This window comes from Bos mutus, chromosome 8 (genome assembly GCF_027580195.1).
Source record: "Bos mutus isolate GX-2022 chromosome 8, NWIPB_WYAK_1.1, whole genome shotgun sequence".
NCBI lineage: Eukaryota > Metazoa > Chordata > Mammalia > Artiodactyla > Bovidae > Bos > Bos mutus.
This window is the reverse complement of record NC_091624.1, coordinates 31709411-31722102: the sequence shown is the minus strand read 5'-3', so window position 1 is coordinate 31722102 and position 12692 is coordinate 31709411. Positions and strand designations below refer to the sequence as shown.

The 12692-nt window shown below is 40.2% G+C and overlaps 1 protein-coding gene across 1 annotated transcript in view; it reads right to left on the bottom strand.

The window, feature by feature from the left end:
- Window positions 1–7080: 7080 nt before the first annotated feature.
- Window positions 7081–12692, bottom strand: part of FBP1 (fructose-bisphosphatase 1) — a 32587-nt gene continuing 26975 nt past the window's right edge. The window contains exons 5-7 of the mRNA XM_005903841.3: window positions 11846–11983; window positions 10705–10824; window positions 7081–9138 (exon numbers count right to left, since the gene is read on the bottom strand). Of these exons, the coding sequence (XP_005903903.1) occupies window positions 8947–9138; window positions 10705–10824; window positions 11846–11983 (450 nt within the window). The 3' untranslated portion in view covers window positions 7081–8946. The remainder of the gene's footprint in view (window positions 9139–10704; window positions 10825–11845; window positions 11984–12692) is intronic.

The following is a 12692-nucleotide window of genomic DNA, read 5'->3' as shown; positions in this document are numbered from 1 at the left end:
GAAGTCAAGTGGGCCTTAAAAAGCATCACTACGAACAAAGCTAGTGGAGGTGATGGAATTCCAGTTGAGCTATTCCAAATCCTGAAAGATGATGCTGTGAAAGTGCTGCACTCAATATGCCAGCAAATTTGGAAAACTCAGCAGTGGCCACAGGACTAGAAAAGGTCAGTTTTCATTCCAATCCCAAAGAAAGGCAATGCTAAAGAATGCTCAAACTACCGACAATTGCACTCATCGCACACGCTAGTAAAGTAATGCTCAAAATTCTCCAAGCCAGGCTTCAGCAATATGTGAACTGTGAACTTCCTGATGTTCAAGCTGGTTTTAGAAAATGCAGAGGAACCAGAGATCAAATTGCCAACATCTGCTGGATCATGGAAAAAGCAAGAGAGTTCCAGAAAAACATCTATTTCTGCTTTATTGACTATGCCAAAGCCTTTGACTGTGTGGATCACAATAAACTGTGGAAAATTCTAAAAGAGATGGGAATAGCAGACCACCTGATCTGCCTCTTGAGAAATTTGTATGCAGGTCAGGAAGCAACAGTTAGAACTAGACATGGAACAACAGACTGGTTCCAAATAGGAAAAGGAGTACATCAAGGCTGTATACTGTCACCCTGTTTATTTAACTTATATGCAGAGTACATCATGAGAAACGCTGGGCTGGAAGAAACACAAGCTACAATCAAGATTGCCGGGAGAAATATCAATAACCTCAGATATCCAGATGACACCACCTTTATGGCAGAAAGTGAAGAGGAACTCAAAAGCCTCTTGATAAAAGTGAAAGTGGAGAGTGAAAAAGTTGGCTTAAAGCTCAACATTCAGAAAACGAAGATCATGGCATCTGGTCCCATTACTTCATGGGAAATAGATGGGGAAACAGTGTCAGACTTTATTTTTCTGGGCTCCAAAATCACTGCAGATGGTGACTGCAGCCATGAAATTAAAAGATGCTTACTCCTTGGAAGGAAAGTTATGACCAACCTAGATAGCATATTCAAAAGCAGAGACATTACTTTGCCAACAAAGGTCTGTCTAGTCAAGGCTATGGTTTTTCCTGTGGTCATGTATGGATGTGAGAGTTGGACTGTGAAGAAGGCTGAGTGCCGAAGAATTGATGGTTTTGAACTGTGGTGTTGGAGAAGACTCTTGAGAGTCCCTTGGACTGCAAGGAGATCCAACCAGTCCATTCTGAAGGAGATCGGCCCTGGGATTTCTTTGGAAGGAATGATGCTAAAGCTGAAACTCCAGTACTTTGGCCGCCTCATGCAAAGAGTTGACTCATTGGAAAAGACTCTGATGCTGGGAGGGATTGGGGGCAGGAGGAGAAGGGGACGACAGAGGATGAGATGGCTGGATGGCATCACTGAGTCGATGGACATGAATCTCAGTGAACTCCGGGAGCTGGTGATGGACAAGGAGGCCTGGCGTGCTGAGATTCATGGGGTCGCAAAGAGTCGGACACGACTGAGCGACTGATCTGATCTGATTTGAGAAGAAATAAGAGTCAATCAATAATGAATAATGCAATCAAATGAGATCAAAAACACTCTGGAGGTAACCAACAGTAGAATGATGGAGGCAGAAGATAGGATAAGTGAGATAAAAGATAGAATGGTAGAAATAAATGAAGCAGAGAGGAAAAAAGAATTGAAAGAAATGAGGACAACCTCAGAGACCTCTGGGACAATGTTAAACGCCCCAACATTCAAATCATAGGAGTCCCAGAAGAAGGCAACAAAAAGAAAGGCCGTGAGAAAATACTTGAGGAGATAATAGTTGAAAACATCCCTAAAATGGGGAAGGAAATAATCACCCAATCCAAGAAACCCAAAGAGTCCCAAACAGGAGAAACCCAAGGCAAAACACCACAAGACACATATTAATCAAATTAACAAAGATCAAACACAAAGAACAAATATTAAAAGCAGCAAGGGAAAAACAACAAATAACACACAAGTGGATTCCCATAAGGATAACAGCTGATCTTTCAATAGAAACTCTTCAGGCCGGGAGGGAATGGCAGGACATACTTAAAGTGATGAAAGAAAATAACCTACAGCCCAGATTATTGTACCCAGCAAGGATCTCATTCAAATATGAAGGAGAAATCAAAAGCTTTACAGACAAGCAAAAGCTGAGAGAATTCAGCACCACCAAACCAGCTCTCCAACAAATGCTAAACGATCTTCTCTAGACAGGAAACACAAAAAGGGTATATAAACTCGAACCCAAAACAATAAAGTAAATGGCAACAGGATCATACTTATCAATAATTACCTTAAATGTAAATGGGTTGAATGCCCCAACCAAAAGACAAAGACTGGCTGAATGGATACAAAAACAAGACCCCTATATATGTTGTCTACAAGAGACCCACCTCAAAACAAGGGACACATAGTGAAAGTGAAGGGCTGGAAAAAGATATTTCACACAAATGGAGACCAAAAGAAAGCAGGAGTAGCAATACTCATATCAGATAAAATAGACTTTAAAACAAAGTCTGTGAAAAGAGACAAAGATGAACACTACATAATGATCAAAGGATCAATCCAAGAAGATGTAACAATTGTAAATATATATGCACCCAACATAGGAGCACCGCAACATGTAAGGCAAATGATAACAAATATGAAAGGGGAAGTTAACAATAACACAATAATAGTGGGAGACTTTAATACCCCACTCACACCTATGGATAGATCAACTAAACAGAAAATTAACAAGGAAACACAAACTTTAAGTGATACAATAGACCAGTTAGACCTAATTGATATCTATAGGACATTTCACCCCAAAACAATGAATTTCACTTTTTTCTCAAGTGCACACAGAACCTTCTCCAGGATAGATCACATCCTGGGCCATAAATCTAGCCTTGGTAAATTCAAAAAAAATTGAAATCATTCCAACCATCTTTTCTGACCACAATGCAGTAAGATTAGATGTTAATTACAGGAAAAAAACTATTAAAAATTCCAACATATGGAGGGTAAACAACAGGCTTCTGAATAACAAACAAATCACAGAAGAAACCAAAAAGAAATCAAAATATGCATAGAAACAAATGAAAATGAAAACACAACAACCCAAAACCTATGGGACACTGTAAAAGCAGTGCTAAAGGGAAGGTTCATAGCAATACAGGCTTACTTCAACAACAAGAAAAAGGTCAAATAAATAACCTAACTCTACACCTGAAGAAACTAGAAAAGGAAGAAATGAGGAACCCAAGGTTCTTCATTTAGTAGAAGGAAAAGAAATCTTTTTTTCCTTCCTTAGTAGAAGGAAAAAAATCTTAAAAATTAGGGCAGAAATAAATGCAAAAGAAACAAAATAGATCACAGCAAAAGTCAACAATTCTAAAAGCTGGTTCTTTAAGAAGATAAATAAAATTGGCAAACCATTAGCCAGACTCATAAAGAAACAAAGGGAGAAAACTCAAATCAACAAAATTAGAAATGAAAATGGAGAAATCACAACAGCCAATGCAGAAATACAAAGGATCATAAGAGACTACTATCAGCAGTTGTATGCCAATAAAATGGACAATTTGGAAGAAATGGAAAAATTCTTAGAAAAGTATAACTTTCCAAAACTGAACCAGGAAGAAATAAAAAATCTTAACAGACCATCACAAGCACAGAAATTGAAACTGTAATCAGAAATTTTCCAGCAAACAAAAGCCCAGGACCAGACTGCTTTCACAGCTGAATTCTACCAAAAATTTAGAGAAGAGCTAACACCTATCCTACTCAAACTCTTCCAGAAAATTGCAGAGGAAGGTAAACTTCCAAACTCATTCTACAAGGCCACCATCACCCTAATACCAAAACCTGACAAAGATGCCACAAAAAAAGAAAACTACAGGCCAATATCACTGATGAACATAGATGCAAAAATCCTTAACAAAATTCTAGCAAACAGAATCCAACAACATATTAAAAAGATCATACATCATGACCAAGTCGGCTTTATCCCAGGGATGCAAGGATTCTTCAATATCTGCAAATCAGTCAAAGTAATACACCACATTAACAAATTGAAAGATAAAAACCATATGATTATCTCAATAGATGCAGAGAAAGCCTTTGACAAAATTCAACATCCATTTATGATAAAAAAAAAAAAACCCTCCAGAAAGCAGGAATAGAAGGAACATTCCTCAACATAATAAAAGCTATATATGACAAACCCACAGTAAACATTATCCTCAATGGTGAAAAATTGAAAGCATTTCCCTAAAGTCAGGAACAAGACAAGGGTGCCCACTTTCACCACTACTATTAAACATAGTTTTGGAAGTTTTGGCCACAGCAATCAGAGCAGAAAAAGAAATAAAATGAATCCAAATTGGAAAAGAAGAAGTAAAATACTCACGGTTTGCAGATGATGTGATCCTCTACATAGAAAACCCTAAAGACTCCACCAGAAAATTACTAAAGCTAATCAATGAATATAGTAAAGTTGCAGGATATAGAATTAACACAGAGAAATGCCTTGCATTCCTATACACTAACAATGAGAAAACAAAGAGAAATAAAGGAAACAATTCCATTCACCATTGCAATGAAAAAAATAAAATACTTAGGAATATATCTACCTAAAGAAACAAAAGACCTATATATAGAAAACCATAAAACACTGGTGAAAGAAATCAAAGAGGACACAAATAGATGGAGAAATATACTGTGTTCATGGATCGGAAGAATCAATATAGTGAAAATGAGTATATTACCCAAAGCAATCTATAGATTCAATGCAATCCCTATCAAGCTACCAATGGTATTTTTCACAAAACAAGAATAAATAATTTCATAATTTGTATGGAAATACAAAAAACCTAGAGTAGCCAAAGCAATCTTGAGAAAGAAGAACGGTACTGGAGGAATCAACCTGCCTGATTTCAGGCTATACTACAAAGCTACAGTCATCAAGACAGTATGGTACTGGGATAAAGACAGAAATATAGCTCAATGGAACAAAATAGAAAGCCCAGAGATATATCCATGCACCTATGGAGGACACCTTATCTTTGACAAAGGAGGCAAGATTATACAATAGAGAAAAGACAATCTCTTTAACAAGTGGTGCTGGGAAAACTATTCAACCACTTATAAAAGGATGAAACTAGAACACTTTCTAACACCATACACAAAAATAAACTCAAAATGGATTAAAGATATAAACGTAAGACCAGGAACTATTAAACTCCTAGAGGAAAACATAGGCAAAACACTCTCCGACATAAACCACAGCAGGATCCTCTATGACCCACCTCACAGAATATTGAAAATAAAACCAAAAATAAACAAATGGGACCTAATTAAAATTAAACACAACAAAGGAAACTATAAGCAAGGTGAAGAGACAGCCTTCAGAATGGGAGAAAATAATGGCAAACGAAGCAACGGACAAAGAATTAATCTCAAAAATATACAAGCAACTCCTGCAGCTCAATTCCAGAAAAGTAAACGACCCAATCAAAAAATGGGCCAAAGAACTAAACAGACATTTCTCCAGAGAAGACATACAGATGACTAACAAACACATGAAAGGATGCTCAACATCACTCATTATCAGAGAAATGCAAATCAGAACCACAATGAGATACATCTCACACCGGTCAGAATGGCTGCTATCCAAAAGTCTACAAACAATAAATGCTGGAGAGGGTGTGGAGAAAAGGGAACCCTCTTACACTGTTTGTGGGAATGCAAACTAGTACAGCCACTATGGAGAACAGTGTGGAGATTCCTTAAAAAACTGGAAATAGAACTTCCATATGACCTAGCAATCCCACTGTTGGGCATACACACTGAGGAAACCAGAATTGAAAGAGACACGTGTACCCCAATGTTCATTGCAGCACTGTTTATAATAGGCAGGACATGGAAGCAACCTAGATGTCCATCAACAGACAGATGGATAAGAAAGCTGTGGTACATATACACAATGGAATATTACTCAGCCATTAAAAAGAATACATTTGAATCAGTTCTAAATAGGTGGATGAAACTGGAGCTTATTATACAGAGTGAAGTAAGCCAGAAAGAAAAACACCAATACAGTATACTAACTCATATATATGAAATTTAGAAAGATGGTAACGATAACCCTATATGCAAGACAGCAAAAGAGACACAGATGTATAGAAGAGTCTTTTGGACTCTGTGGGAGAAGGCGAGGGTGGGATGATTTGAGAGAATAGCATTGAAACATGTTTATTACATATGAAACAGATCGCCAGTCCAGGTTTGATGCATGAGACAGGGTGCTCAATGCTGGTGCACTGGGATGACCCAGAAGAATGAAATGGGGAGGGAGGTGGGAGGGGGTTCAGGATGGGGAACACATGTACACCCATGGCTGATTCATGTCAATGTATGGCAAAAACCACTACAGTATTGTAAAGTAATTAGCTCCCAATTAAAATAAATAAATTTTTAAAAATTAAAAATGAGAATGCTGCAAATATAAAAAGAATTTTTGCATCTTTGTTTACAGGAGGTATGGTTATATAGTTATCTTTTCTTGTAATGTCTTTGCCTGATTTTAGTACTAGAGGAATGCTGTCCTCATTGAATGAGTTAGGAAGCATTTCCTCATCTTCTATTCTCTGAAAAGAGATTGCAAAGACTTGGTATTATTTTTTCCTTAAATTTTTGGTAGAATTCACCAGTAAACTTTACATGCCTCCTGAGAAATCTGTATGTAGGTCAAGAAGCAATAGTTAGAACTGGACATGGAACAACAGGCTTGTTCCAAATTGGGAAAGGGGTACATCAAAACTGTATATTGTCATCTTGCTTATTTAACTTCTATGAGTAGTACATCATGCGAAATGCTGGAATGGATGAAGCACCAGCTGGAATCAAGATTGCAGGGAGAAATATCAATAACCTCTGGTATGCAGATGACACCATCCTTATGGCAGAAAGTGAAGAAGAACGAAAGAGCCTTTGATGAAAATGAGAGGAGGGTGAAAAAGCTGGCTTAAAACTCAACATTCAAAAAACTAAGATGATGGCATCCAGTCCCATTACTCATGGCAAATAGATATGGAAACAGTGGCAGACTTTATTTTCTTGGGCTCCAAAATCACTGCAGATGGCAACCGCAGCCATGAAATTAAAAGACGCTTGCTCCTTGGAAGAAAAGTTATAACCAACCTAGACAGCATATTAAAAAACAGAAACGTTATTTTGCCAACAAAGGTCCATCTAGTCAAAACTTTGGTTTTTCCAGTAGTCATGTATGGATGTGAGAGTTGGACTATAAAGAAAACTGAGCACAGATGAATTGATGCTTTTGAACTGTGGTGTTGGAGAAGACTCTTGAGAGTCCCTTGGACTGCAAGGAGATCCAACCAGTCAATCCTAAAGGAAATCAGTCCTGAATATCCATTGGAAGAACAGATGCTGAAGCTGAAACTCCAATACTTTGGCCACCTGATGCGAAGAACTGACTCATTTGAAAAGACACTTCTGACAAAACAGTGGCTCAGGCACTCAGACTTTTGTCCTGTCGTTGTCATACTGTCATTGAAACACATGACGTTTAATGCATGGAATGTAAAAGAGTGGATGAAGAATTATTCATTGGGTTTTCAAACTAGAATTAATATGCATTATTTCCACCTACATTCCATTGGCAAAATCTTAATCAATGTGGAGCTTAAGAAAGTCCAGATATTTCTTAACATGTGGTATAATGTGCTATAATCTTGGAATTCTAGTCCAAAAAGAACCAAGGTCTGCTAAGGGAGGAAGTATTTTTATGGAAAGCCTAGCAGAAACATACAAACATTTGTTTGCAACAAATTGTGTTTCTTTAAATCTTTTTATGATGAATCCTTTCATTTACAGAATTAAACCTTAGGAATTATTACATATGTTAATTCAATGAAGTGTTACATTTTTATAGAAAACTTACCACTGAGTCAAAACATAAACCTTCATTTGTGACTTGGATGGTTACACCCAGATTCAGGAGGCCAAGAGGTCCTAGATCTCATTAGGTACCACCACTAACTTTTCAATTCTCCAGTTCCAAGGAGGGCTTAAACAACCTTACTCGGGTTTGTTCTGCACACCCAGAAAAGAACACATAGGAGAACTGATGTGGTAACTCCGAGTTCAATGTCTAGATTGCTTGGGTTCGTAACCCAGCTCAGTTGCTTGTTGGCTAGAGACCTTGGGCAGATGACTTCATCTATCGGTCCTCTGGGCTTCCCTGATAGCTCAGTTGGTAAAGAATCCACCTGCAATGCAGGAGACAGCAGTTTGATTCCTGGGTCGGGAAGATCTGCTGGAGAAGGGATAGGCTACCCACTCCAGTTTTCTTAGTCTTCCCTTGTGGCTCAGCTGGTAAAGAATCCACCTGCAATATAGGAGACCTGGGTCAATCCCTGGATTGAGACAATCCCCTGGAGACGGGAAAGGCTACCCACTCCAGTATTCTGACCTGGAGATTTCCACGGACTGTATAGTCCATGGGGTCACAAAAAGTCAGACATGACTGAGCAACTTTCACTTCACTTTACTCAGTCCTCTATCTCATAATCTGTGAAATGGGTTATTCATAGTACCTAGTTCATAAAGTCATTGTGAAGATTAAATGAGTTATCTAATGTTATAGGCATTAGCTATTATTATTACTATTATTTGGCACAAAACAATGAAGACTTTTTTTTTTAAGAAAAAGGACAAATATGTTCATTTCTTCTCTATCCACTCAGAATATATCTTGACCCTGTAGCATTATTGATTTAGCATTTTGGTTAGGTAGTGCATTACAGAGCATTTGATGGTGAAAACAGCCATACTTTTTATTTCTATGACTAGGAATGTATGGTGAACAGTCGGAATGTGGTAACACTATGTGAGATAAAAGGTCCAGATAAAAGGCAATTCCATTTGGTGTGGGCTGGGCCCACTCTTCATTTGGCAGCGTGCTTCTTGTATATCTCCAGGAACTCAGTCACATCTTCAGGAGACCCCAAGATGATGGGCGACTTCTGATGGATGTCAGTGGGAACAATGTCCAGCACAGTTTCCTTCCCGGTGGTAGCCATTCCTCCTGCCTTCTCTATGACATAGGCCATGGGGTTACATTCATACAGTAGTCTCAGCTGGAAAACAAGCACAGCATGCTCACACCAGAACATATTACACAGAAAAGAGATTTGTTCCATAGCAAAGTAGTGCAGAGCCGATCCAAGGTAACTGATACTTTCCTTTACCTTCCATGAGGTTGTAAAAGCTCCCCCATGAGGTTGTGTCTAAGACTGAATGGTTAATTTAATCATTTGGTTAAGTTAAGCCATCCATCAAGAGCCAGCAACAGACTGCCTGATGCATGTGAGGCAGACCACCTGGATTCAGGACTGAATGACATTTTGGCAGAACCGATGGTTCCCTTCTCTTTATAGCCCGGAGAATGGACCTAATGAGTGATTCTGTGTGTGTTTTGGATGGACCTTTGCCTATTCTAAAAGCATTTAAAGTCCATGGCAGTGTCTGGCTGCAGACATCTGGAAAGCAGACAGGCTCCTCCAAACAGTATAATATTGTTTGCAACTCTGTACACATTCCTTTTACAATTCTCCTAAGGCTCGAGGGTTGGGATTTAGTATGCTATACATCTTGGCATTTACTTTTAAATATTAACTTTTTTATTGTATGCATTTTCATGCAGTCTGCCTACTGAGTAGACAGCTTTTCGCAGGTGTTTCCTGACTCTATTTCCATACAGGTGTCAGGGTCAGATCTGCAAAGCTGAAAATAAAAAGGGGGGGAGGAACCTCAATATTTACATTAAGGAACAATTTTTTGAGGCATTAGAGAAAAGTGCTATAAAGCAGGCTAATCACATAGGTTGGGATGTCAGAGGGGGCTATGTCAAGAGTGGTGTTTTAAGTAAGTAAGAACATCCTTAGTGAACTGGATGCCACATGCCATAAACAGAGATCTGATCATATCTGAAATACATCAATTTATAACTATCTTACGGGGATCGTTGTTCCTTCTCTCATATTAAAAAAAGGGGGGGTGGTCAAAAGGACACTACTAGAGAAGCAAACACACTGACCCTCTGTGTAGGAGAAAAGTGAGACACCATTTCACTAGCATGAGCAAGCACAGCCCATCCCGTGGCTTCCAGGAAGCCTGTGGCCATGAGACCAATGCATCAGTAACAGCTCACCTGAAAGCTCTAGGTGTCCCCAGAGATTCTTTCCTTCTATAGAAAGGTATCATTTTCCAAGCAGCATTAAGTTATTTCAATTTTCTGCCTTTTGAAAAAGCAATCAAAGAAAACCTCTGTGTGGGATACATATGTGATTTGCTGCCTTGGTAATGAGGTTGGACTGTTTCATTTCACTTTATGAATGGAATTCATTTTGTCCAAGCCAAACCACGTACCCACTGGAAGCACTAAGCACTTTCAGTCCCCTCTGACCATAACATCTTTACTTATCTTTAGCAACAGAAGGGCTCTCGAGAGATCATTTTTACCTGATATCACCTGACATTAACCAGGACAGCCTTTAATCTAGAAAAGAATATGCCATAGACATCCTTTGCTTCCTACTGCAGACCATAACAGCTTCCGTGACCCTTCTTTCTTCCTCAGTCAAACCCCCTGGGCTGCAAATGAAATCTACTGCTGCTCCACCACTCATAGGGGATTTATTTACCTTTCCACTGGGGCTCTTCTTGTTAGCTGGATACATAAAGATCCCTCCATAGACTAGGGTGCGGTGTACATCGGCTACCATGGAGCCCACGTACCTGGCGCCATAGGGGGCTGAGTTGTCCTATAACATGAAGACCAGCAATAATTAGGGTTATAGAAAAGAGAGATTTCTTTCTGTCCTCTATGCTTATTCGATTCAGCAATCAAACAGAGCACCTTTTTTGAGATGTGTATTTAGTGATGAAAATCTGTTCCCAAGAAGCAGAAAATGGGAATAATGGAGACAGCCTCTCACATCTCATAGTAGCTCAGCTTACCCAAGGAGGCCCCGAGGAGAATGGGGCAGATTCGGGCTCTGGGGTGGGGCAGGCATTTAGCAAGATCTGGCAGGAAGAAGGATTCTGTGGAGCTGAGAAGCAGGGACAAGGGTGAGGTTTGCATCTCATAGGAGCAGGAACTGCTCAGGCAAAGGAGAAGCTGTCTGCCTTGGGCCTGGGGAGGAGCCTGGTGCCGCTGGGGCAGAGGGCATTTCTAGGGAGAGGTGGAAGGAGAGATGATAAAACTGGAGAGAGAGCCTGGGAGTCGGCTCCGAGGGCCCCAAGTGCCATACTAATAGCATGTGGGCTTTGTCCTTAGAACACAGCAGCCTCTAGTGGTGTCAAGCTAGAATAGGACAAAATTGGATTTTCCCACATAGGACCAGCCATTTCTTCTCTTCATTTTCAGTGACTTGTAACCTCTTTAGAGAGCTACCACAATGGATGCTAAATCTAGAGACGACACAGAAATCCATCCAGTGCCATGGGACTGGGGCCTGGGGTACAAGAATCACGTTTGTACCAACTGAGATCACAGACCCCAGAAGTGAACATGTTTTATTGCCATGATGTCTTTCACCTGGCTGACATGATCGTCCTGATTTTCTTCGGTCAAGAGAAAGTGACAAAGGGGTGATGTCCCAGGACAGGGTTTCCAGTCCCCAGTATCTGAGTGGGAACTTAACCATAGGGGTCAGTGCACAGTGGAGTCCACTTACTTCCACCCCACCCCCCACCTTTCCTCTCCAGGGTAAATCATGAGTCAACACATTTCTGCAAGCTCAGGGGCCATCCCCACCGCCACCACCCCCAGCCCTCACTTACTGGGGGGAACTTCTTCCTCTGGACATACTCGGTGAGGGCAGGATCAAAGTCCTTCGCATAGCCCTCATTGAGGCTGTAGATGCTCCCTTTTTTTTTGATCTTCACATCCCTGTCCACCAAAATGAACTCTCCAATGGCCTGTGAAACAGAAAGGAAAGTGGAAAGGTGAGGACGTCTCCTCCAGGCCTACAGGAGAGGGTCACAGATCGGGTTGGGGATAAGGGGGGGCTCGAGGCCTGAGGTCACACCTGTGCTTCAGTATATGCTTCAGTACAAAGAGCTTGGATTTTGTGTTTTCAATTGAGGTGTAATTGACATAACATTATGTTAGTCTCAGGTATACAACATAATGCTTCCATATTTGTGTATGTTGTGAAATGATTACCAGCAAGGGAAATCCTTGGCCTGAGACAGGTGTGCCTTTGGGAAAAAAAAAAAAAAAGATGAGACTGGAGCTAGGATATCAGGAAAAGGTGTTCATGGTTGCTCTTATCTTAGCTTTCCTGTTTTTGTTTCTGTCTTGATGTCATTTTCCCCGAGTACCCCGAGTTTACCGCATGTATAACTTCCCATGCCTTTGCTCACTGATCTGAAGACTGTTTCTCAGGACTCAAGCTTCCGCAAAGTCCCAGCACTAAGCTGATGCCTTCAGGACTTAGATTCTTCAATGTTAATGTTAAGTCGCTTCCATCACGTCTGGCTCTTTGAGACTCTATGGACTGTAGCCTGCCAGGCTCCTCTGTCCGTAGGATTCTCCAAGCAAGAATACTGGAGTGGGTTGCCATTTTGGAGATTTAAACTTGGGAAAACAGTGTCACATCACTACTGGAGCTCTGGACTGTTTGGG